The sequence below is a fragment of the Hipposideros armiger genome, unplaced genomic scaffold, assembly GCF_001890085.2.
Source record: "Hipposideros armiger isolate ML-2016 unplaced genomic scaffold, ASM189008v1 scaffold_174, whole genome shotgun sequence".
Classification (NCBI taxonomy): domain Eukaryota; kingdom Metazoa; phylum Chordata; class Mammalia; order Chiroptera; family Hipposideridae; genus Hipposideros; species Hipposideros armiger.
Genome location: NW_017731524.1, coordinates 2,930,750 through 2,958,414, shown reverse-complemented (window position 1 = coordinate 2,958,414; position 27,665 = coordinate 2,930,750). Strand labels below are relative to the sequence as shown.

Genomic DNA, 27,665 nt, shown 5'->3' with positions numbered 1-27,665 from the left:
TTTGTACCAGCTGGACAGTTAACCAGGTTTACTATTTGGAAGTGCTGAAAAGGCTGCGTGAAAAAGTTAGACAACCTGAACTTTTCACCAACAATTCATGGCTCTTGCATGTCACACGGCACTGTCTGTGAGGGAGTTTTTAGCCAGTAAACAAATAACTGTATTGGAACACCCTCCCTACTCACCTGATCTGGCCTCCAGTGACTTATTTCTTTACCCAAAGACAAAAGAAATATTGCAAGGAAGACATTTTGATGACATTGAGGAAATGAAGGGTAATGTGACGACACCTCTAATGGTCATTCCAGAAAGAGTTCCAAAATTGCTTTGAAGGGTGGACTAGGCGCCAGTGCATAGCTTCCCAAGGGGAGTACTTTGAAGGTTACTGTAGTTTTATATTCAGCAACGAGGTATGTAGCGTTTTTTCTAGGATGAGTTCGCGAACTTAATTGTTGAACCGCATATTCTCCCTCTCTCGGCAGTGATCAATAATGCGGCTATCATCATAGGGCTTTTAGAGTATTACAAAGAAGTTTTTCCACGTGATAAAATGATTCATATATTCTTTTATTTGGTTATTAGAAACAAAACATCTGTGCTAACTATAGCCTGTGAGGTCAATTAAATATATAAACCATTTGATGGATAACCAATATGCTAAATGATAGAGCAGTTATTATTTGATGGGTATTTGTTAGAGTGTAAACCTGGAATTTATAAGGTATTTTCCCTGAATTATGATTTCCCTGAAGTATGTTCTCGTTAGAGGTGGTTGATTCTACAGAGCACGTTTCCTCTGTAGTGCATCCCTGATGAGAGTCTAGTTTTCCTGTTATAACCCTTTATGTGACAGTGTAGCTATTGGGAATTGCTTGAGTTTTCATATGAATTTTTAGGAGCATTCGACAGCAGAAATATGGATCTGAAAGGTAAAAGCCATAGGCAATTTGATGTTTTGAAGGCTGGAAGCTGGAATAGAGGTTTAGTTGCACTGTTGGTGACAAATGTTTAGGGTTTAGAGCCTCTTTCCAGATTATCTTTTAGGGACACTCTTAATACTAGCTCTGTTCCACACACCCCTTCGTTTTCTTTGAGGTCCCCAGAAACTTAGCTATTCTGCTACTTGTTCACAATCAATTCCTGATGCTTCTGACCATAGTTCTCTCCTCTTTCCTGCTGTACTGGGTTGAATGGTGTCCCCTTAAAATTCACACCCTTCTTGGAACCTCAGAATGTGACCTTATTTGGAAATAGGGTTGTTGCAGATGTAGCTGGTTAACATGAAGTCATACTGGAGTAGGGTGGGTCCCCAGTCCAGTATGACTGCTGTCCTTTTAAGAGAAGAGATGCAGTGATGCAGACACAGAGGGAGAAGACGGTGTAACGATGGAGGGGAAGATTGAAGTCAGGTATGTTCAAGCCAAAGAATGCTAAGGATTGCTGGCAACACTAGAAAGTAAGAAGAAAGCGTGGAACAGATTCTCCCCTGCATCCTTTAGAGAGAGCATGGCCCTTCCTCCCAGCACTTGATTTTGGACTTCTAGCCTCCAGAACAATGAGAGAATAAGTATCTGTTGTTCTAAGCCACCTACCGTGTTTTGCTGTGTTTAATGCTCTCCTGTGTCTACTGCGTACCCACGTGTTTGGCCCAAACTTTCAGGGAAGAAAACCGTTTGTTTTAATTTTTTAATTCAAATTTTTATTTGTTTATGTTTAGGTACTTGTTTTTTTGTATTATAAAGGAATTTTAGCATTTATTTATTTATTTATTACAATGTGGAATTAGTACTACCCATGTATAATGTGCATTTTTATTTTTCCCTCACAAATTTGGGCAAAAAAAGTGTGTATTATACAGGGCAAAATACAGTAGTTTGTGGTACTTTGTGACAGCAGCCTTAGGAAACACACACACATGCAAATAAACAGAAAACAACAGCCCTGGGCTTCTTTACTGCAGGCCTATTCTCGAGGCAAGCATTTTAGTAATTTTTAGGTTCCCTAAGGGTTAATACTACTAGAAATGGTACAAAAGTGGAATATAAAATAAGGATAGTTACAATAGCTACAGAATTCTAAAACCTAAGCTGTGGGTCTATAGCTGGAGAGCATTAGTTTTCAACCATAGCTTTAGTTTAGTAACTTGTAAGAAAGTCTTTCCATTCCCGGGCCCTACCCCTGGAGATTCTAATTTAGTTGGTTTAGGGTGGGGCCTGGGCGTCTGTATGTTTAAAAGCTTCCCAAGGGAATACTGCGAAGTTAGGGCTGAGAATCACTAGTATAGAGCAAGGAGCAAGAGCCATGGGTTGTAGAGCAGTGGTCCTTAGCACTGGCCACACGTTGGAACCACTTAGGTGACTTTAAAAACATATTGGTGCCTACGTGTGGGCCCCAGAGGTTCTGTTTTCATTGGTCAACTTTTCAGGTGGCTCCAAGGGAGTTCTAATGTGCAAAGTTGAGAAATACTCGTCTAAAGGTGTTTATATTCCAGTGAATAGCTGGGGTACTTAAATTTTTAAACTTCTTGTGATTTTTTTTTGGGGGGGTATGTAGATATGTAATGGATAGATTTAGATTAATAGTAGATTCAGCAAGACAAAAAAGAAATTCATTATCCTAGTCTTCCTTTTTCACAATATAAGGCTTTCCCGGACATCTTTGAAAAAGGGGACCAATGGGCTATGTGTGTGTTGCGGGTATTGGAGTGGTTAACACTTTGTAAGTGGGCATTTTTCTCTATACCTGAGTTAACTCGTCTCCCGCGCTTTGGTATAAAAAGCGCTATGACGAGTTTACTCGTTTCCCGCAAACAATGTGTTAATGGTCAGCAGTGGCTGCATCTGGGCGGGGTGGGGTGTTGGGTTTTTCAGATTTACCCCTTTCCCTCCTTTTCTCTGTTACCATTGACTTTTTTGCTCTTGGGCCCACATTAAGGCGATGACAATGAAAGCGGAAACAGTATAGAAGATGAACAGATTCTACAGTGAGAGGGAACAGAGCAGGAAAATGCCACCTAGAGGAAGTGGGGAAGCAAAGAGGTACTATGGTGACTGGAGGCTGTTTAAGTGTGAGCCTGGGGACTGTCCATGGAGTCTGCAGAAAGGGGACTTCATTTGTGTGTAGCTGAAGATGTGCAGTTATTTGGGGATCATTTCCCTTTGCACATCAAAATGTATAATAAATTATTGGGTTGTCGGAAAAGTCATGACGTATTTTGTCTATGTTTTTCAAAGGTCATTTATTTATATAAAGAACAAAGATCAATCAATGATATATTGCCCGTTTTGTTCGATAACCTTTTGCCATCTTTCAGTGAGCTTCATACTTCCTCGTTCATAGAAGGACCTGTCTTTATTTGTAAAAAACTGAACAAGGTGCTGATTTACTGCTTCATCTGAATTGAACATTATACCATGCAAGGAATTTATTTTTTAATTTCTTTATTTTTTTAATGTGAAATAAACATTTTTTTAAAATTAGTTTCAGCTGTACAACACAGTGCAATAGTTATACTTTTTACCCCTCAAAGTGACAACCCCTCTCCCCCAATCCACTGCCCTCCCACCCCCCATATCATACATATCTATTACAATTCCCTTGACTCCACTCCCACACTATACTCCATGTCCCATGACCATATACATATATACATATACATACACACACACACACACACATATATACACACACACATATAGTTGACATACAATATTATACAATATCAGCTTCAGGTGTACAGTGCAGTGATCAAGCCTCTACTCCATCCATGATGCGGTCTCCCTAACAAGACATGTGACCATCTGACACCCTACAAAATAGTTACAACATTATTAATTATATTCCCCAAACTGTCTTTCATATCCCCGTGGTTACCTGTTTATGCTGTCTAATCCCTTCCCCTTCTCCCTCACCCCCAACCCCCCTCTCAACTAGCAACCATCAGTTTTTCCTGTATATATCTGAGACTATTTCTGTTTAGTTTGCTCGTTTATTCAGTTTTTTAGATTCCACATATAAGTGACATCTATGGTATTTGTCTTTCTCCGACTGACTTATTTCACTTAACATAATAGCCTGTAGGTCTATCCACATCATTGAAGAGAGCGAAACAAGTGGGGTCTGACGGCACAAGGTCAGACGAGTATGGTGGGTGTGGCAACACATCCCATCCAAGCTCCAATAATTTTTGACCTTTGATCAAACTTGTGTGTGGTCTCACGTTGTCGCGATGGAACACAACTCCTTTACAATTAACAAGCTCTGGGCATTTCTGGATGATGGATTTGTTCAAACTGTCCAATTGCTGACAGTATACATTCAAATTGATTGTTTGGTTCCTTGGTAGGAGCTCGAAAAACATGACACCTTTAAAATCCCACCACACTGAGAGCATAACCTTCCTCTGATGAATGTCTGCTTTCGATGTCGTTTGAGGCGAATCATCACATCGGGACCAAGACCGTTTGTGCACCACATTGTTGTAAACAATCCACTTCTCATCACCAGTTATCAGTTGCTTCAAAAAAGAATTGTTTTCCTCACGTTTCATGTGCATATTGTAGATGTTTATACAACATCTACAACAGCTCCGTCAAATGAACTTCTTTGAATTCATGCAGAACCCAAATATCGAGCTTGCTAACGTATCCAAGCTTCTTCAGTTGGTTGTGAACGCTTGAATGATGGATGTTCAATGTTTCTGCAATCTCTCGTGTCATGTAACATGGGTTTGACTTGATCAATGCCTTCATTTTGTTGTCATCAACCTCGGTGGGCCTCCCTGACTGAGGAGCGTCGTTGAGATCAAAATCACCAGCACGGAATTTTGTGAACCATAATTGGCACTGACATTCTTGTAGAGCATTGTCACCGTAAACTTTATGCAACTTTTCACAAGCTTTATGTGTGTTCTTTCCTTTATGGAAGTAAAACAGTAAAATATGGTGAAAATGCACAGTTTGGTCTTCCATCTTCAACTTGTTGTAAAATCTTTAAAACAACTAAATCACTCATTTTTTTTTTTTAGAATGAAGCTAGAACTGTCAGCTGTCAAATGACATAGTAATAACATAGATGTGAATGACTCTAGTACTTCCAAAAATGAACTAGTGCCATCTGTCGCAAACAGGTGTCATGACTTTTCTAGCATCCCTATATATTCTATTTCTGCAATTCTTTGAGCAGTGAACCTCACCATTGTATTATGTGATGGTTTCATTCCTCCAGGTCCTGCGATGCACCTTTGTCTATGGTAGACTTGATATTGGGGTTGTGCCTTTAGTGCTGTTGACTAAGAGAGAGGCTGTTTTTAATACCTCTGGTGGACCTAGTATCTTATTTCTAATATTCCATTGTTGCCATTTCATGCATAGTGACAGTGTATTTGAATTGTGGAAGAAGACATGAAAACATCAGATTTCATGCATGCCTGTTTCATATAGAGGGCTTGGTATGAATGCTGCTGTATTAACTTAATTTTGTGTTGGTTTCCCTGTCAGGTTTGCATGTGTGCTAGTCTCCCATTGACCGTAACTACCTTTTCTGTTTTGTTTTGTTTCTAAACTCCACGACTGATCTGGCGACTGCTGTTTGACTCTTTGAAGCCTGTGGTCTGGCTAGTGCTGCCTTCAATAGACCTCATTACTGGTGAAGTTCTCTGGGTTTGTTTTCTGTGATGTATGCTTGATGGCTAATTCTTGAAAGTAGTAATAGCCATAGCTGTCTGTACTTCTTGTATGTCTACTAAGCACTCTTGCATTGTTGTTTATAATTTTCATATGACTCTCTTGAGGTAGATAATGGCACTTCCATTTTATTGGTAGGACACTGACAAGGAGCCTTATAATTTAGATCTAACCAGTGGCATACTGGTAAATGTCTTTCTGAATAAAAAGCCCTGACTTGTTGCATTTGCTGATTTCCTTGACATAAATACACTAGCCATAATAAATTTCAAGCTACGGGGTTGTGTAGAGATGTACATAGTCAGCTCCTACATGCCTGGACTAGTCAGCTCCAACTCTGCCCTGGGTCTTTCATCAAAGGGAATGTTTCTATTGCATTTTCCTCCCTTCCCCTCTCCCTTACTGTCTCCCCCAACCTACTTTCCCCCTCTTACCCCCCGCCCCCATTCTTCCTCCCGGCTCATCCCAGGCATTTACTTAACAGAACCTCCTGTATCACTGTCTCAAGAGCATTCTATCCTGCTTGTAGCCTCTTCTATTGAAAGTTTCTTGGAGAAATGGAATTATCATCAACTGTCAACTTCCATGACCCTTATTGCCTTAAACTGAAGTACATTTAATAGAATAGGATTTATTAAGCCATCTCATTTTATTCTTGATAAGAAAAGTATGAGTATGCTATCAAGTCAAATGTCTGATCAGTCCAGATGTGAGTAGCAATTTTATGAACTTATTAGTAACAAATCAAACTGATTTTACTCATGACACTAGCTGTTCTGTTTGAGTTAATGTACACTGCTTTTTTTTTTCCTTGCTTCCTTTTTTTCTGTATACCCTTTACCTGAAACCGCTTTTTCTCCAAGATGGGATTTATTTGACACAGCTCTGTAGTAGCAGACTTGAAAGGGTTCTGGATCTTGACGGTAATGAAAAAACAAAATCACCAGTCATCTTTCTCCACAATTGCGAAGGAAGTGGCAGGCATTACAGTCTTTTTTCTCATTCCATATTTTGATGAAAGAGCCTAAATACTTGTGTAATCCCCTTCTTTTTCTCTGTTTCTACCTGATTATAAATCTAAGAAAACTCATGCCTTAAGAGTGTTCATTTATACTGTTTGTAACTACAACACTGACTTCCTTAAAAATTGGAGTGCATTCTAAATCATTGAACTTGGTCAAGCGCCCTACTCATGCTAAGAACTCGCATGTGATGCAGTGGGCACCTGTTCAGTGCTGTTGCTGTCTTTGGAAGACTGGTCCTGTCATGATGAGGGCAGCCATCTTCTTTCTTCAGCAGAGTAGTGATAGGCTGACTGGGAGCCGAGTTTGCCGGAAATCCATCACTGGCATGGACTGCCTGCCTTCTCTATGTTTCTTTGGATAGCAGTTGCTTTCTTCAGTCCATGAGTACTGTATCATTTAAAAAAGTATGAAATAAAATTTCTGAAATTGCTTCTGGAAGTATGTATACGTGAAAAGATATTTTGGCGGATAGAAATGTGAAGATTGTAGGATCTTCTTTACAATCAAATTCCGTGTAAGAATGACCTCATTTTAAAGGCAGGCTGGCTATATTTTTCTTTCCCAGCGTTTGTCAGACCCCTTTCAGACATGGCCCTAGGCCCTGGGATTTCCCGCTCGACAGAAAGTCATTTCATGTTGGAGCCCCAAAGAGGACTGGATTGTTGAGATGTTATGACTGCCTGACAGTTACATTTAACGTGCAGGCCATGACACTGAGCCATGACAGCAGATGAGTACAGGGACCATCGATGGAGTTCATGTCACTGTGACAGAGGAAGCTGAAAGAAAATACCTGAGAGTTTGCGAGTGGTTTGCAGTCTGGACAATGTTATTTTGCTTTTGTTGACAAAATAATTAAAGGAGCAGATTTTATCTTTTTTTTTTTTTAAGATTTTATTGGGGAATTGGGAAAGGGGGACAGTGTTGGGGAATTGGGAAAGGGGAACAGCCAAGTTGTTGTCCTTCAGTCTTAGTTGTGGAGGGCACAGCAAGCTCAGCTTCAAGTCCAGTTGCACCGCTCAGCTCAAGATGTTGAGTTCAGTCTTAGTCGCAGGAGGACGTAGCCACCACCCCATGCGAAAGTCGAACTGGCAGCCTTGTTGTTAAGAGCGTGTGCTCTATCCCCTGAGCCATCTGGGTGGCAGCTCAGTTCAAGGTACTGAGTTCAGTCTTTACCTGTGGGTGGGCATAGCCCACCATCTCGAACAGGCAACCTTGTTAGGAGCACGTGCTCTCGCCAGCTTAGCCATCCTGCCACCTGTTGGCAGCTCAGCGGCAGCTCAGCTTAGGCGCAGTTCACTGGCCCACGTGGGAATCGAACCTGCGACCCTGTTGCTCAGAGCTCGCATTCTTGAGCAAGCTCTTAACCAACTGAACCACTCGGCCAGCCCAGATTTTATCTTCTTAAAATATTAAAATTGTAAGCATTTTCCACAAGAAAAAGAAATTTCCTAGAGAGGAAAAAATTTTATTTCTCAGTCTAATGACAAGAAGAGTTGCAGTTATATTGATCTGTTTCCCACTTTTATTTAAACATATAGATCTTCAATTGCAAGTGACTTGTAAGTTAAAAATACCTATTATGAGTAAGTTTCTTGACGGAGAAATCTAATTTTCAATATGAATACCATAAATGGAAACTGCTTTCTCTCTGTGATAGTTCAATAATAATTGTACTGATTTAGGATGGATATATTTGTTATCCAAAAAGAGTTACAATGAAATGAATTTAAATTCAGTTATTTTATAGCTAAAAAACTTTTCAGTTTGAAGTCTTCACATGGAGAGTTAATAGAATGGGAATATAAAGATATACACTTTTTAAAATAATTTCTTTTAAATGAATAAAGCATGTCTGACATTGGTTGGTTGTTTTCATCAGTAAAAAAAACAAAAACATGATGTGCCTTTTCAAAGTAATAGGTCTTGCTGAATCATTTATGACAAGACTAAGATGCTGCCTAAATATTTGAATGTTATGGAGTTAAACATAATTTCCAGTAAAACAGAAATGGCATGTCTGGTAAAAACTACATTTCTGAACAGTTTGAACAGTGACCCATTCCCAGAGGTGATTTTGCCTCGTTGAAATTATATGTGTGGATTTATTTTGCATACCTTTTCTGCAGCGGTGAGCTCCCCCTTAGGGCATTTCTGCATCTTAAGTCACTTTCACGGGAGATAATTAGCCATGTATTATGCATAACAAAGCAGGCTAACTGGAGGGAGGAGGAGGAGAGGGAGAGCCTGAAAAATTGCTAGTGAGCAAGGGTTTGAAAATGGAGAATTCATAGTGTAGCAACGTTATTACCAATTTAAAATTGGTAAACTGCCCTTGAAGTTTCGCTTATTGATGATGTTTGTTGCCTTTATACTTTTTTTAATTCAAAAAAAGTAAAAGGCAGTAATCATAAAGATTTTTACAGGGTTTCTCATGCCCTGGTTGTTCCAACCCTAATTTCTCACATTCTCCTGTGGCCGTGTTGGGAAGGTAACACATAGCTGACAGGCACCTCTGAGTATTCCACTGCCACCTGCGTCCTCCCAGTCTGTAGCGGAGTAGGCAGTGTCCCTTCGTGACAGCTCTGGACTGTCTGCTCTGATGCCTTCTTACCCACTCTTTGCTCTGAGGGTGGACAGTCTTTGATACGCCAGGGCCTCTGCTTTTCACTGCTCCTTGGCTAATTACTTCCAACTCAGACCATTTGTTTGACATACACATGTAAGTATAAAAATAAATATGTGAGTGTATTATTGATATCTCTGTAGACATCTGCCAGCTTATCTCAGAAAAACCTCCTTCCTTCTTTTACTTCTATTTATAATAAAAAGATCATAAGCCCATTTCTCCTCTTCCATCACTTTTTATGGCAATGTTAAACCTGTTTGTATATACTCTATATTTAGCAAATGGATTAAAATGTCATTTCCCAATAAGGAGAACAGTTAGAGATACAATCAAATGAGATCTCAAACAAAAGCAAGTGGCTAGTCATGTTCAGAGGATTTCAGACTTCCTGTAGTTCTGTGAATCATCTGTGTTGACTTTTTTTTTTTTTTTTTTTAGGGTGAGGGCATTTATTTATTCACTTGTTTTTATTTCCAGAGTACAGTTCACTTGCAGAATAATGCACGTATTACAAGTGTACAAATGGATGAACTCCTACAAAGTGAACATATATACTCAATGTTTAAGTCATATGACATTACCAACAGCCACTCACACAAGTGTCGACGGCTATCTCATCTCCGCCACCACAGATGACTGCTTGTGCCCGAACACCACAGGGGTACAGCATGTAATCTTGTGTGGCTTTTGTCACTCAACATTATGTTTTTGAGATTCAACCATATTGTTCTTTTTTTTTCCATCGCTGTACAATATTCCACTATATGAATTTATTAAAAAGCCTCCACAGATTTCTTTATCCATTTTACTGTTGATGGACGTTTCTCATATTTAGCGGCTATGAGTATTCTTGCAAATGCCTTTTGGTGCACATATGTACATATTTCTGAGTAGCATATTTCTACAAGTAGAATTGCTGAGACTTAAAAAAAATATGTTTTCGTATTAGGAGATACTGCCAAACAGTTTTCTTAAATGACTGTACCAATTTAGACGTTTATCAACATTACATGAAAGTTGCATATGCCCCATATTCCTGTTATTTCCATATTTTTTTGCTATCTATTTTTGCCATTCTGATGGCTGTGTATTGGTGTCTCCTGTTGGTTTTAATTTACATTTTTCTGATGACTGGTGTTGATGCATATCTTTCATATGTTAATGGCCATTTGACCATTTTTGGGAGGAACTTGTCAAAGTGTTTTTGGTCCATTTAAAAAAAAAAGTGGTTTGTCTGCCTTTCTTTTTTTTGTTCATTTATAAAATTGAACCAAATCCTAAACCCAGTATTTCATTTGAGGAAGTGAGAATCATGGAAAAGTGACTCAGAAATATGTTCATTTAACAAATGTTTATCGAACATCTTTTATGTTCTACACCTTTATAGTGGTAAAAAGGTAGTGTCTGCCTTAAAGAGTTTGTAGTCTATTGGGATATTGCGCAAGTAAAAAGACCTCAAGAAGAAAGACTTGGTATTGAGTGCTTTGATAATGTGGGACAAGCAGAGAGCCCAGTGGAAAGCGTAAGCAGGGGTGCACAATAGTTTTGTGTTAAGAAAAGACTTCCCATAAAACAAGAAAGGGAGCCAAAACTTAGATGAAAAGTTTAGCCAGATGAAAATTAGCGTGGGGAATAGTGTCTCAGGCAGAGGAAACAAAATCATGTTTGTGAGATAGCAATGCCTGTGGAGCAAAAGGGGGTTTGTCTGTATATGGGGGGAGGAAGGGGGTGTTTAAAAAGTCTTGAAAGTACTCATTAATTCATTTAATGTGCCAAACCCCGTGTAAGTCACGAGGACACGAGGGTGGATAAAATTAACAGCAGCAACAATAATAATAACTAATATTTACAGAGTGTTCCTGGCGTGCCAGGCACTGTGCTAGCACTTTACTTGCATTAGTTCACTTAATTCCTATAGCCATCCTATGACGTAGGCACTGTTATTATTGCTGTTTTATATTTGAGAAAACTGGGTCCTGGAGAGGCTAAGTAACTTCTTTCAGCCCTAGAGCACCCCTATGCCCATTGAAAATATAATCTATTTGGAACTTCAACTACTACACAAAGAATTGCACATAAAATTGTAATTGCATTGAGGGTTACAGTAGCCTTCAGTTAGATACGGGTCTGTATATCATAACAGTAAGAGTTGTAAGATACTGGAATAGATGATAAAAGTGAACATTTTCTAACGTTTTAAACTACAGGTATATAATAAAATAGTATATATACTATACTAATGCCATATATAAACTGTTGTATTTATAAAAATACTTCTATCCCCTTGTGAAAATGAAAAGGCAATAAACTATAGTAGTTAGAAGCATAGACTCTGGTATCAGAATGCTTGGGGTGATGCCTGACTCCGCCATTTATTATTTAACTGCCCATGGCAAACTCTTAACCTCTCTGCTTCACTTGGAAAAACATTGTCTTAAATCCCTACTATATTCATTTCAAAATTTGGTGGTCCTGGGAGGAAAAACATTTACATTTGCCTTTGGTCTTTTTCCTGAAAGTTGCAGTGTGCTGAATGAACATTAACAAAACAAAACAAAAAATCATTTGCAGACCTAGACCTTGTAAAGTACATTACTTTTGGGCCTGCAGAAAATTTTTGGATTGAACCGAAGGCACTGAAAATAGGTGATAATTGAAATGTCAGCGAATATAACTTGCACAATTCTAGTTGATGCTACTGGAATATTAAATATACCTGTTAAATACATTTTTCTTTCTTTTCAGTATATAAATTTTGTATATACATCCCATATCTCTGCAACCATATTTTCTATATCAAGTCCCCTGTGGCAATTTTATCTTTGAATACAAACTCTTCTTGTTCAATATTTGAGTAGCGATAATGGGTTTTATTCTATAAATAACAGCCTTAGTACCCTAAACTACAGCCAGCATAACTTTTATCATTTGCAAGAACTACAGTGCTTTATATTCCAAGCAGCAATTTTAATGTTTTATTCATTACCAGTAAACAAATGCAGAACACATTAAGAAAACTGTTTATTGGCCTAGAATGGGCAAATGTATTGCTGTTAGTGGGGTGCCCTCTGTCCACTGGGCTTGCAGGCTTGAACTGCTGAAAATGCAGCGTTCCAGGGGCCTTCTAGAACAATGCAAATTATATTTAAATTAGCAGTCTAAGTGGCTCAGAGCTGATGAGCACCTCCCAGCTATGGGATGATACTTGGCAATCCTATTCTATTCAGAGCCAGTTTCAGAATTTGTTGTCTCCTCTTGAGGGTTGCCCAATAGCTTACTTCTCAAACTTTTCCTCAAAAAAGGAAACTAATCCAGGTATGTGGTTGACAGTAGCCTGCCGTGTGCAGCAAATCTATTCTGACCCTCTTGTTTTACTTAAAACCCTGTGATTTTTTTGAACTGTATTTATAACATACTGTTTATTTTAATATAAATTCTCAAAAAACAATCTGCGTGTAAAGTTGATGTTTCCATAAGAAGCACCATGTTTTATCATGTGAATTTATGTTCCTCCTGGCATACCATTGAAAGGCCCAGGGAAATCTAGGGTCTCTCTAGTTTGTAATTTCCTTGTCCTCTTAGATATTTTGAACCTGAAGGCCAGAGCTGTAGAACACCTATCATGAATTAGCTGATGTGTGAATAGTGGTTTTATTCTGTTTTACTTGTTTGTTGTCAGTACAGCGGTACGGCCAATATTTTAAAAATTAGGAGATTCCATAAATGGGTATGGATTCTTCATTTCACTTGAATATAGCTACAGGGCATCTGTAGCACGGTAGCACGGGCCTTTGGTAGAGGGCATTCCTTGTCCCTACCACTTCCAGCCTTATTTTGGCTGGCCGCATGCCTCTGCTTCAACCTCCCGGCTCTTGTTAGCATTTAAATTTGTAGCTTCCTAAGTTAATGAGCCCAGAGCTACCCAGTGATGTACTGTGGGTTGGTTATAGGCACGCTGAGACACCTGATTTCCTCAGACACTTGGAGGGTGAGACGATAAAAGGTTGGGAAGCACTGAGTTAGCCTTTTGGTAACTTCGTGCATGGCCCGTCGCCCCCAGGGTGCCCCGAGGTTGTGGGTTCTTGGAAACCTTTGCCTCTCTTGTGTTTATATCAGTCCTTGTGGAGAACTGTTCACTCGTAAAGGCCTTCTGCAGGCTCAGAAGAATTAAACCCATGGGCTCTTTAGCTGGTGGATCCTCTCTCCGATGTCCAAGGTTTTAATTTGTCAGCCAAGCAGTGTCTGTTGAGCATAGCTGTGTTTCTGTTGCCCGATAGGGATGCATCCAGACAACATTCTCTCTCATAAAGTGCGTCTGATTGGAGCCCAGCAGGAACAAGGTATTGGTAGAGATCACATGATTGTCTGTATGTATAACTCCATGAAAACAATGGCGGCTAGTCTAAGTTCTAATGTGTGGTTGTTTCTTAGGTGTTGCTACCCGTTTATAAAAGAGCTGCAAAATTCTGTAAATGTACAGTGAATTCCTTCACCACTTTTGTACAATATGGACATTATAAAACTCTGTTAATGAAATGTATTTATTCAAAAGAATGCCTGAGGAGCAACAGACAAGGAGCAACAGCAAGACACAGACTAGAAGAAAATGTGATTATCAGTAGGTTTGACATTTTGAAATTTAGGAGGATTTGTTTGGCCTGAATTTCCAAACGGTGCTGTAACATAATATACTAGCTGTGTTCAATTTAATGATGTGTACATTGTCCAATGCATTTCCCATCAGCAATGGAGTGGATATGTGATGCAGAATAGGCCACATTTTATTTTATCAATTTAAATACAGCTACGCTTCAGGACATAACAGTGAATGTTGGGTTATATTTCTGGTCCTCCGGGAATCTTTTAGTTTTAATAGACTATGAGGATTATGGAAAGCCCTTGACACTTGAGTTTAGGCATTGCTGTGCGTGAGTGACTGTATTTTTTGGACGACATGCACAACATTTTTGAGATCACTTTGCAGAGTTTTCAAAGAACTGAAGATTGATAATCTGGTGAGATAAAAATCAGGAACCGGCATGCATCAAATACAGTCTTTCCAATTATTGCTCTCTAAGGAGCTAAAGATGGTGCTCAATTAACAGTACATGTTGTGATGCATTCACACCCAGATTCACTCAACGCTAGATTAAACAAGAAAATGTGTCTTCTGGGAGTTTAGTGGACAAAGTAGACACGTCATTAAGGTCTATATAAAATACAATGAGAAGCTAAGAAAATTCCCACTTTGTTGTACAAGGTTTTGAAACGTGAGACCTTGACCAGTACTGTTCACTACAAATATAATACAAGCAGCCTAAGGCATCTTAGAGTTCCTCATGGCCATGTTAGAAAGAAACATGTGAAATTAATTTCAAAAATATTTTTTATTTAACCTGATATAGCCACAGTAGTACCACTTCAACATGTAATCAATGTAAAATGATACAGGAAATATTTCAAATTACTTTTTTTGGTCAAAGGTCTTCCAAATCTGGTGTGTATTCCACACTTGCAGAGTGACTTAATGTGGACCGGCCACCTGTCAAATGGTCAGGTGACTCGTGACTGGCTACTGGAGGGACCGCTAGCACTGCTTGACCTTTAAGTCTCTTCAGTACAGTGAGCAGAGATTTTACATGGCTCCAATTCATTCTTTCATGGCAATTTTGTTTTAGGATTCTGAAATCTGTGCTTACTGAAACCTAGAGTCCTCCTTCATTTTTTTTCTCTTTTTCTTTTTTTTAAATTAAAGTTTATTGGGGTGACAATTGTTAGCAAAGTTACATAGATTTCAGGTGGACAGTTTTGTAATACATCATCTATAAACACATGTGTGCTCACCATCCAGAGTCAGTTCTTCTTCCATCGCCATATATTTGATCCCTTTTACACTCATCTACCACCCACCCTCTCCCCTTACCCTCTGGTAACCACTAAACTATTGTCTGTGTTTATGAGTTTTGTTTCTTCATTTGTTTGTCTTGTTCTTTTGTTGTTTTCAGTTTTATATCGCACATATCAGTGAAATCATATGGCTCTCTACTTTTTCTGTCTGACTTAGCATTTAGCATTATAATCTCAAGATCCATCCATGTTGTTGCAAATGGCGTTATTTTGTCTTTTCTTATGGCCGAGGAGTGTTCTAACCTCCTTGGTTTTTAACTACACTAAGGATTTAGTTGGAAAGAGGAGAAAGGAGGGTAAGTACTTGTTGACTCAGTGAATGCGTGATGAACATTCATAGCAAAAGAGATCAGAGTGTGGGTTTCCTCATAATTAAGGGAATAAGACCGATGATATTAACAAGGCCATAAAGGAGAGAGTGTAGAAGCTATTGAAAGCCAAAGTCTGACTAATTCTGGAATAGATGCAATATTAAGTAATTAAGTTTTTAAAAATGGAGACAGATAATCACCATAAAGAGGCATTCTGGATGTTGGATTTTCAGCGTGTTCTTTACATCTGTGAGTTGTAGTTTATGTGGATCACATTACTATGAAAAATTATAAACCCATCTTTGGTTGCCCCTCTTTCTCTATAATAGGAGAGCGTGACATATGTATGTATGTTTTATGGAAATCTGTTTGCCTTTAGTAACTCCTTAAATTAGCATAATTTAGTAATGTAGGACACACACAGAGGTTCACGTGGTTTTTTTTTCTGATCTCCTTTGGGCTACAGCAGATTCTATGGCCTAGTAATATTGCTTAGTTCTGTGTTTTAAAAACTAGAGTAGTACTTATCATTAAGAAAAATAATAATTTAATAACTACTATTTTTATTGAGTGTCTTCTGCAAATTGTATTTTTTAGCTTCTCCGGACACAGCAAACATACTGCAAGATAGGTGTTATTTTAGCCATTTCTGTGGATGTTGAAAAACTGAATTTTAGAGAGATCGGGGCTAAGCCATGACTCTGTAACTTGGAAATAGGAAAGCTGAGATTAGAATTCAGGGCTGTAGGATGCTAAATCTCATTTTTGTATGCTGGAGCTAATAAAGCAATTTTAAGAAAACATACTCGTAAGTGCCTCTGATGAAGTTTGCAGTTTGTGGTCTTACAAAATTGGGGAGGGGGGTTACTTTCCAGTAACTTCTGAGACTTCTGGGGTATGTATGTGGGTGTTCTTGCATCTCTAAGAAAACCTCCATTAAAAACAAAATCACTGGCAAACAAGAACTCTGCCCCACTGTGTTTAATTTAAACCCCTGCAATCCACAGAACATATGTGGAGATATGCTGCCCAGACGGTGGCAATAGCAAGGCTGAGACTGGCAGTGGCTCCCGGTCAGAGCTGAGAATGAGAACGCCAGCCTCTTCCGGGGCTGCTTGGAGCCACCAAGTGAATGTGGTATAACTGTAGGGAACGAAATGATTGACAGTCCCAGATAAACTCTGTTACAATGCAGTGCTTTATGGAACTGCCCTTAGAGGAGAAATCTCCTTGTTCACCCTCAGAATTTTCCAAGCCTCCCCTCCCCACCCCGAATTGTTCAGCTGCTGGTATGTCCACAGGCTCAAGCTTTGGAAATAGTGAAAATATGTCACTCCATTGTCCCCCCTTTTTATCTCCTAAGCATTTCTCTTCAGAGTGCCATGTAGTAAAGATATATGGCGTGCTCAGTTACCTTGGGCGCATTAGTTCTCTGTTATATTCCTACCGAAAGCAGGTTAGGGGCCACTGGGAATGAGATTCAGTTATTTCCTGAGTTCTCCAATTCAGAGTTAGAACTGAAACTCGATTAACCAATATTAATTTATTCTAGTGCATAGCATATGCCTTGCAGACCTGTGCATTTTTAAAGTCCAGGATTTGTAGGACCCACAATATTGTAAATGGAAGGAGACTTGAAGATGTTTCAAATCCCTTAATTTCATAGGTGAAGAAGCAGAGGCCCAGACAGGTTAGTAAATTTACCAATTGGCACATCGTGGTTCATGGAGGTATTGCTGTGTAATAAAGGAAGAATGACTATATTGCTTTCTCCATCTAATTTGACACGAATCTCACCAAGCAAATAGCATTTCGTGGTCAGCTACAAGAATTCAGCGTATTGTTATGGACAATAGAAACTCAAAATGCATCATATAATTTGCTTGCATTAAAAACTGCTGCCAGGTATAAAGGGTTATTCGGGAGAGTTGGAGGACGAGATGCCTCTCAGGTTGCTTGCCCTCCTGTAACCAAGAATGGACCATGCAGCCCCCTCTTGATAATTGATTGGTCCATGGGTGATAGCTAACTTTGTAATTTGGATAATCTGTGTTTCCATGTCTGTAAAATGAGAGGAACAATACTCTGTACCTCCCAAGGTGTTGAGGACGATACAAGTAGGATAGTCAGTAGTTAGAGCAGTTCCTAGCACACGTAAGCCTGTGTGTTCGCTGATGCTTTCATCAGTTATTCCTCCTACTCCCCTTCCTACTACTACTGAGAATTGACACCACCCTACTCAGAGAGCAATTTGAATTCAGTTCTTTGGCCAGCAGCTTTCCCTTGCTATATTGCCCAAGATGCGTTTAGTCACCTTCGGGAATAAATTTACAGAATTTAAGGGACTGCACTTTTAAAAGCAGGCGTTTTTTTTTAATGAAACTGTATTTAAAATGTAAAAATACATTCTCCATACATATTGGGGAAATATTTGTAAGCACTTAACCTGCTTATTTCCGGTAATTATTTGATAGTTATTTTATTTGTGAACATTTCTTAAAAATTAGAATAGAGATTAATCCATATATTATTTATAGGACTAATCCTGATTTTAGTATTTTAGTTTTATATATGTCTCCAAGTAGGTTTTTAAGTTACTGCAGTTGGCTTATTTTTGTTTTGAGATTATTTCTTAGAATGCTTTTGATATGTGTTGGCTGCTCCACTATTATTTTTCAAAATTGTTTGAATATCCTGGAGTATTTTTAAAAAGATAAACTTATGTAATTTACATATGCTGCAGGAATTTCTGTCTAGTCAATTTTTCCACCACTGTTTGTCTGTGTGTGTGTGTATGTGTGCACATGTACTATTTATGGGTGTATTTTCATTGATTTATGTTTGAATAATAAATGTTTTAAAATATTTGGTCTGTGAGGGTCAGAGATGTCAGAAATAATCTTAAGTCATGGGACATGACACAGTTTGTGAGAAAGGTCATTCAAAGTCAAATTTTCATAGAATTAGCTTTTCTAAATTATATTTTAGCATTCCTGATTTGGCATACATACTGTAAATTCCTTTCATGATAAGAAATATGCGTACCTAAGACACTAGAAGTTACACCTTCAGGATTGTTTTTATTGTTTACTTGAATCGTCTTTCCACATTATAGATTTCTTTATTATATTAGAGCCCCCGTTTTTCGGCATGCGCTGGCTAGTGTAAAAAACCAGTTCCTAGAATGCTCATGTGTGTGTGTGTGTACACACACTTGTTCTTAGTAAATTATTCCTATTTGTATGTACTGTATATACATATGTATTTGCGTATGTGACTGTACATACATGTACGAATGTTCTCCGTCAGATTTAAATGGACTAATTCCTAATACATCCCCTTTCCCTGAAATGTCTTCTCTTCCCCACTTTTGAAGACTCAGCTTTGTTTCACTTCCTCTTGAGGCCTCTATGGGCTCCTTCAGCTTCCACTACACTTTGTTGTTTCACCAGCATTCCTGTGATTAATTAAGGGTGTCAGCCTGATGATATCGGTTAGAGATTATATACTTTGATCACAGTTTTTTTCATAGTAAAATGTGGACATTAATCCCAGGTCATTGAAATGGCTAATATTTGTACATAAATTTATTAAATAGTATATGTGAAAGCACCTAGTCAGTGTTAAACGTGGTAAACATTCAATACGTGGTAGCTATTGTTGTAATTATTTTACTTACTTGTATTTATCTCACCTGTGTTGTCTGGGGGCTTCTTTAAATCAGGTACTGTGGCGTATGATTTTTAATGGCCTTACTTCCTGGCATACAGGCGATTCATGGATGAATTAATAACAGTATTTTATTATTAACAGTAAATTATTACATAGGTACCATGTAATGAATTCGCTATTGCAAATCAGTGGCCCTTCATCACCTTGCAATTGCTTGGATTATATTCCACTGGACCTCCAAGCTTGGTATTTTTCAGTTTCTAAAGGAGCCTTTTCTTCCCTTATAAACAAGAACTGACCTAGTGTATCATTTGTCAGTCTCAGCAAATAGTGTTTTGATTTTCTGGTATTATTGAGTTATGGGAGAAGCATATGGTGATGTACTCATTTGACAGCCTGCTAACTTGCTCATCGCCGAGAAGTACTAATTGATGATGTATTTGTTATGACAGCTAGCTGTGTCGTGGACCAGATTACGAGCTATATAGGGCAATGATTATGATATCTGAAGGCACAAATTGGATTGATGAGTTCAGCTGGTCAAAACTATTGTTCAGTCAGGCACTCGGCAGCCCATACGATATTCATTAAAAATATCAAATAAATCCCCTTGTTTCTACATCTCTCTGTCAAAATGTCAATAAAACAAATCTGTTCAGTTCTTTGATCTGTCTTTCAAATTGTATTTTCAAGTCTCCCTGTGATAAAACTGCTTTGGGTTCAAATGGTGGAAGAGGTTGAACATAAAAGTATCCTAACAATACGTTACCTGGTATTTTCTAATAATTGCTAAATATTTTAAGGATGCAAATTTCATTTAAATGTCATTCATAATTGTGTGCCATTTGTTTTTCTGCTCAGGTTTTACAGTTTGATGGAATGTTTTGCCAACAATTTAATAAATATTTGTTTTATTTCACATGAATTAATTCAAAAGTGGGTAGGAGCAGCATATTTTAATCAACTATTGTTGTAATGGACCAGAAAATAAATTTACTTCCTAAGCAAACTGTTTACTGTGCATTTCAATGGGATTTAATCTTGCTTAGCATTAGCAAGCGAAACACAGAAGGCAACGACAATTAATAGGAAAGCCAAATATGTATACTGCATACTAAATAAGGCAACATATTTTTCTTGAATATGTCACAGATCTTTGGTATATAAAATTTATTACCGCATGATATATACCTTAGCTGCGCTCAGATAGCACCCATTGAAGTGAAGTAGTAGAGAAATCCTTAAGCTATGTGAATTATGCATTTTTAATTGGTGCCAAATATGTGTTTGTCATGATTTTATTGTCAGTTGTTTTCAAAATTTTAAGTTTGCTTTTCTATGTATAAATCATATAGCTACATTATACTTACATAGAAGAGGTAAGGAGTGAACTGGAGGTTAAAACAAAGCTGGGCATTCTGTTATCTCATCTCTCCTTCCAGCCTCTTAAAAAAACCCAACGACTGGAACATTTTTAGCATGGTGGTGTAAAACACGTAGAGGGGATTATGAGAAGGATGTCAGTGTTCTTCTTATGGGAATACAAACGTGTGTGTGTGGCCAAATTACTTTTGGCAGAATGTAGTTATATATGAAGTAGTTGTACGTGTAAGTACAGATTGCATATGCTCATGGTTGTGTTGCAATCTAAATCACATAAATTAGACACACGAAGACAGAACTTAATCATCTTGTTAGTCCTTTGCAATACAAATCAGATTTTTGACTAGGCAGGCCCAATAAAATGGCAATTACACTTGAATATGAGCATAACATAAATTACTTTTCAAACCATTATATTGAATACAGTATATGTAAATAAATGCTTAACTTGTTTGCCGTGGTTACTTTCTTTTAAAGGTTTATTTGTTCTCTGTCTGCGTAGAATAATGGAGTGTAATGTAAGCTGCAAACAGATTAAAAGAGTAATTTCCATGTCAGTGTGCTTTTGCTTTACCTCCTCTCTCTGAAAATGGGTTGTATAGTTAATGAATTAAGTTCCTAAATGATTTCTCAAGCTTCCAGGCAAACCTTTCTCCAAATGAGACTTTCATTCTTTTTTTTTTTTTTTTAAAGATTTTATTGGGGAATTGGGGGAGGGGAACAGCTTTGGGGAATCAGGGAAGGGAAACAGACAAGTTGATGTCCTTCTGTTCTTCAGTCTAGTTGTGGATGACGTCGCTTCACTGGTCCAAGTTGGCACCATCATTGCGCTCTTCCCGGGTGAGGCTTCTGGACGGCTGCTCACAGCGGCTGCTGGCCGCTCACGCTGGCTGCTGGCTACACACGGTAGCCCATGGCAACCCACTGCCACAGGGGACTGCAGCCCACGCCGTCGCTGGCGACTCATGGCAGCCCAGCTCCAGGTTGAGCTGTTGTTCAGCATCTTAGCTGTGGAGGGCAGTGTCACTGGCCCTCATATGTGGGATCCGAACCGGGGCCCTCTGGCATCCCAAGCCAGCTCTTAACCATCGCGCGCCACTCGGCCGGCCCAAGACTTTCATTCTTAAAGTTAGCTCTTTCTATAATATTGTTTGCTTTTTTCACTAGTGAAGAATTTCTTGGGTGAAAGCATGTTTTCAGGGAAACGTAAAACTAGAAATAGGGAAGAACAATTTAATACATGGAGAATTTTCAATGGATTTATATGTAACTAACAGAATGCCAAGGGGGTTGTTATTGCATTTGGATTATTAATACCTTTGAATTCCCTGTCTCCTATTCCTATTGGCTACTTCATCACTGAATTCTCTTAATGGAAGGCTTATTGACACTATGTTGTGAGACACTAGGGTGGAGATGCTATTGTCCCTATCCCCAGGACCTTCTTGTGATGAATACAGGCTGATGGTTAAAGGTGGCACTGAGGATGTGTAATTTGGGCTAGAGTAGGTCATTGCCTGTTCCTGGTACTCAGAAAAGTTTAAGTGGGACGAGGAGTCTGGGCACTTGGTATAAATGTACATAAACCAGCGTGTGTGTGTGTGTGTGTGTGTGTAAGAGAGAGAGAGAGAATTTGATTGATTTTGTAAGTGATATAAACGTATGGAGTAGGAATGAGACTGACATTTGTTGGATACCTAATATGTGCCAGATAACTTGGTATGCACATTGTATACATGATGCTTTCAATATTCCTAGGCTATCCCCTGCCCCTCCCCAAAGAGGTTTTATTAAACCAATTTAATGAATGAGGAAAGGGGTGGCATGTAAAGCTAAACAAGCTGCCCCCAAGTCACATTACCAATTGTTAAGACCAGTGTTAATTCTGCCTGGTGTTCACACCTGGGTGTTTTCCATGCCGACTCACAGCCTTTTCCTGTGGAGTGGAGCATGGCATGCATTCATGTGAAATCCTGAAATTCTGGGTATAGAAGGGTCCTTGATGTACCTTATCATCGCCGGCATTGCCTGATGAGTCAAAAGAGGGATGTGGAAATGTGTGCCTGGTTTTTTGTCTCAAGGAAGGGAAATAATGCTAGAAAGTCGGTGTGTAATTACTAAATATACCCAGGGAATAATCTGCATTGAAGTTTTTTTTTTGTTTGTTTGTTTTTTTTTTTTAATTTCATCAGACCTTTGCTATGATGGTCTTTAGTAATAAATGTAATGGAAATTGGATTACTTGTTATGAGAAAAATGCTTTCTCTATGGACTCTACCTACACTAATTGAAGTGATGTCTATTAAAAGTTTAAACATTTTTAAGTGAGATACATTGAAGAATTATCACTCTTAATCTTTAATCATGGATCATGAAAATTATATGTATTTCATATGTAGATATTATTTAAAATATAGACCCATCTGTGCCCCCAAACAGAAAATAGCTGTTCTTTCCTATTTATTATGAGATGCATTCTCTAAAATCAGATATTCTTATAGATATGACTTGCTAACTACCTGTGGCCTATACTAAAACATATGTGAACACTAGTTTGCTTCACTATAGAGAATGATGTGTGTGGCCATGGAAATCCGTGTCTTTTCTCAGCAGTAAGATGTCTCATGCTGTACAAGTTCAGAAGAGATACAGTAGTGTCACCTGTCACCTAGCAACAAGCTTACTGCTTTGTGTCTTCTCATTTTAAATCAAAATACATATGAAAATGTAGTACTTAGATTTGCACTTATCTCCAGAAATATTTAGCTTAACCTTCAAATATTTGTAATTCCCAAGATAACTCACCAGGACAGATAAAACAGAAATAACTTGAAAAAAAGGCAACATATATATCAGAAACCTTGATGCAGAGTAAGGCCAACCTAGATCTGTTATATAATATCTCAGACTTAAGTGGCTGTCGAGTTCCCTAATCAGTTTTAAAAATTATGGTAACTGACTTGTATATGTATAAACCTTTATTACTTGACATTTAAAAAATCAGCACCTGAAGGCAAAGATCATAACTAATGAAACAGTGATTCATAAAGCTGAATCTAGAAGACAGACTTTCAAATAGGATTGCCGTATCAGCACCAGAATTCAATTTACTTGAAACAGAGCAACTAAATTACCTTTGTGCAGAGAGTGGAGTACCCTGACTCCTCAGGTATCTATAAACATCTCTGAAACGTGTTTCTCCATCTCTATTTAAAGATACATAAAGGGGTCCTCAGAGGAAGGAGCAACAAGTGTACTTATGGGTCCTGGAGTATTTAGAATGTGTTGAACACTAACCTTTAAAGATTGAGAACATAACAGATCATTTATGATGAGATGAAGAGCAGCACCCTGTGACTATAGGGTAGTATAATGCCTGTACTCTGAGGTAATTATTCCGAAGTGACTCCGCATTCATTAAGGAGGGGAGCATCCACTTTCATTCTGACCAAGGTCATTTCGGTTGTCTAGGGAACTCTCTTTAAATTCTAAAGGATGCTGGCTGACCATGTGTGAAAATTTTAGCGGAGAAAACAAGAGTTTGAAAGTGAGGAATTCAGAAAATCATTCTCTATTGTTTGTAGCTGTTAAAGTAGGTGTAACCAGAGTTTCTCCAGACTTCCCACTAAAGCGTGAATATTGTGGTTCTAAGCAGAAATGGTTTTGTTTAAAAGTAAATCTATAATTCTTTCCAAAATGTAATAATGCCTGTTCTTACTTGTTATCTTTTTCATATTGAAATAAATAGCCAACCCTTTGTTTTCTTTCACCTAACAATTGAGAATCATTTTTGAAGCTGGGAAAGAAAGGGCCAAAACCATTTGTGATGCGTCTTTGATGAGGGACAGTGACCTTTAAAACATCTATGCTTTGAGAAGATTTACTTAATAATTTCACAAACATATTTCGCAGAGCTAAGCAATCATTTAATTAGGAAATTGATGAGATACTAACTGGTATTGGAAACGTGCCTTTTCCTATTTTATATCATGGCTTGGTTTTGATGGGGATTTGGGGGAACGACACAGAGGCCCCTTAGCATGACGAAAATTAGAGGGTCTTCTGTTCTATCTTGTGGTCTTAATTTAGGGAAATCTTATTTCTTTTTTTCCTGTTTAATATCTGGGCTGTTGATTGAAGAGTGATTATTCTTATATGTATGATAGCCCAGACTGCTGTATAAACGTTACTTCCTTTGGGGTAGATAACAACAGGGATTATTATTAGTGGAGAAGGACATTGGGCCTCTGAGAGGTTGATAGAGTTGCTTAAGGTCACACAGCCAGTGGATGACAGAAGTGAGACTAGGACAGGCCTTCTCAACTCTAAACTATGTCTTCATTTGCTGTCATTTGTGGTACTTAAAGTTTGGGGGTGTGGGATTGGAGCAGAACCCGACATGATCTTGAGCGTGCTCTCTGAGAAGCTTGAAACAAATGGAAAACAATAGTGAGTGTCATACCTGGCTTTCCCCAAGTTTAAAACATGCAGAGGTATGCAGTTAAATTGTAGGTGGTTGCAGAGGTAAACCACAAAGGGCTGTGCACCAAGATTTGGGCCTAAGAGGATTTATAAGGACCCTGACTGACATCTTCGAACTTGTACCTTGAGTATGAAATTAACCTCTGAGCATCACTGTCAAATGGATCTTAAAATAGTTCATGTGCTCAACTGACAGAACTGCTTTCAGAACAAATGATAGCAGGTTACTTGGTAAATTGCACAATGCTGAAAATGTGTGACAATCGTGTTATGTATAGTTCACATAATGTTTATTTCAGCCTGCAGATTAATCATACCTACAATAAAAGATAAATTATATAATTAAGGCCCTAGTTACTTGGGTAAGAAATACCCACATAATTGATATCAAGATGAATTTCCTTTATTTGATTTTTCTTTCATTTCTCATGATTAGCTTTACTCAGTCAAGAAACATTTATTAATCTCCTAAAGTTTGCTATACTTTGTATTGGGAAATAATGGTGGGAATGGCACTGCGTTTGCCCGTGTTTCTTCTTCTGGAGGGAATATAAATTGGTATAACCTGTTTAAAAAGTAATTTGGTAACATATTTTGACTGCTTGAAAAAAATTCACATAGTTTGATCCAGTAATTATATTTCTATAATTATGTTCTAAGGAAATCAGTAATGTTGCAGACTAACGCAGCTAAGTACAATCTCTAGGACGAGGCTGTCTGACTGGGGTGAGTGCTGGTGGAAGTTTACACGGGACCCTAATCACCAGGTCCCACTTCCTGATTAGCCTATCTAGAGAGGGGGTCCTTTCTAATTGCACGAAAGTGTCATCCAGGCTAGCAGAGGCCCTGATGTATACAAGAAAACGCTCATGGTATATTAACATGTGAAAAAAAAATCACACAACCGCATTTTGAGATATAAGGAGCCAGAATGTAAGATTGAAGCCAGTTTTGAAGTACTGGGTACGTGGTGCTATGAAGTTGGAACTGATTGGTTTAGATGCATTTTAAAGACTAGAGAGGACAAAACATATTTAATAAGAACATGCTATTTTAAATGGCTTTTCAGTTCTTTTCAAGGGGTTCCATGTTATGGCTTAAAGTGGAAAAATTATACTCTGAATTTCAAGAGAATATTTCTAGTCTGCCCCTAAAGTATTAAAATAATGTGTTTATTTTATATTACCTTTTAGTAGTATTTCTAGTAGTAGTAAAAGCTGTAGTATATACTAGGAGATGTATTTTGAGAAAGGGTGGATGAAGAGAGAGAGAGGGAGAGGNAGAGAGAGAGAGAGAGAGAGAGAGAGAGAGAGAGAGAGAGAGAGAGAGGCTGAGATTTAAAACTGGAATTAAATTAAAGTCCAGTTCCGCTTGCAGGCCGAGCCCATGGAACTTGTGAATTCTGCTACATTTCCTTTAAGGCCTTATGAGTGAGCTTTGGGTTTTTTTTTGGTTCAGATGTATGGAAACACATGCAGAGGAAACCTGGCCCAGTGCTGCAGTACAGAGATCGGCACAGAATGTCTAAGAGCTCCAAGGCGTGTCCCCTCTTGAGTGTAATTCCAATGAAAAAAAAGCCAGCTGCGCCTAATAAGCTGGCTTGCGTGAATGCCAAAGAAAATTTGCTTCATGAAATGGAAATTCTGAAGCAAGTTACATAATGCTGCGAGAAAATAAATAGGAGAACTTTCAAGATATATCCAAAGGGGGCAAATGGTCTATTGTAATCAGAACTCGCCAGTCCAGCACTATGTATTTAATTATATTTGGTAAGACCCAAATGGTCCTGGGGATTTGGAAACTGTCAGAAACCATATAAATATTTACTTGTTTAATTTTGAAGAAGTGACATGTATTAACTTAGGTCAGTTTTTAAAAGTTACTTGGGTATTGATTGGCCAACATGGAGCCACCGAAAAGTATTCATATTAAGTATTCTGCACATTTGTATGAACTGTAAAGAGAAAAAAGTCATTTCCGCTGGAAAACAGCATTATTTCAAAAACCTCTTAGTTGCTCAGAATAGTGGAGCCAAGTGCTTCAGTTGGAGTATTTGGGAATTCTCTTTCATATATTAAATGTACTTTTCATCCGCATTCTGCCATTTTCTTCCCAAGCTTCTCTCTTTGTTGCATTCCCCCATCTTTTTTTTTTTTTCCCTCCTTCCCTTCCTGATCTTTGTACAGGTTTTCATTACTTTGTGCCGACGACCTGTCTCAGCATCATAGCTGATGTTCCTGCCTCTTTTCTCTGTTTTGCCTTTTTCATGGCTGCTAATGAGCAAGCAAAGCACAAACAAGGAAAGCTGTTATTTTTACGTTACTCCACTAATCAAGGACTTAAAGAATTGCAGAATTAAGATGCCCCCACCCCCCAATGAAAGGATGTTATCAACGTGTGAAACTTTTTCTCATTATTTGTTTTTGTGTGCTTTTCTTGTAGGATCAATGTGACTCTAGAAACAAATGGATGAATGAATAGCCACATGAAGAGGAAAACAGTAAAGGTTGGTTTGTCAAATTGTATAATTGCAGCGAAAATCTTACTTTAAACCTGACCTTTGAGCTGGTAT

The 27,665-nt window shown here is 38.3% G+C and overlaps 1 protein-coding gene across 6 annotated transcripts in view; it reads left to right on the top strand.

Annotated features, from left to right (window-relative positions):
• The window catches only part of KLF12 (KLF transcription factor 12), a 529,300-nt gene that overhangs the window by 217,197 nt on the left and 284,438 nt on the right, over window positions 1–27,665 (top strand). For all 6 annotated transcript variants that reach the window (XM_019652141.1, XM_019652137.1, XM_019652140.1 and 3 more), the window contains one exon: window positions 27,536–27,599. In XM_019652141.1, coding sequence (XP_019507686.1) covers window positions 27,567–27,599 — 33 coding nt within the window. In that variant the 5' untranslated portion in view covers window positions 27,536–27,566. The remainder of the gene's footprint in view (window positions 1–27,535; window positions 27,600–27,665) is intronic.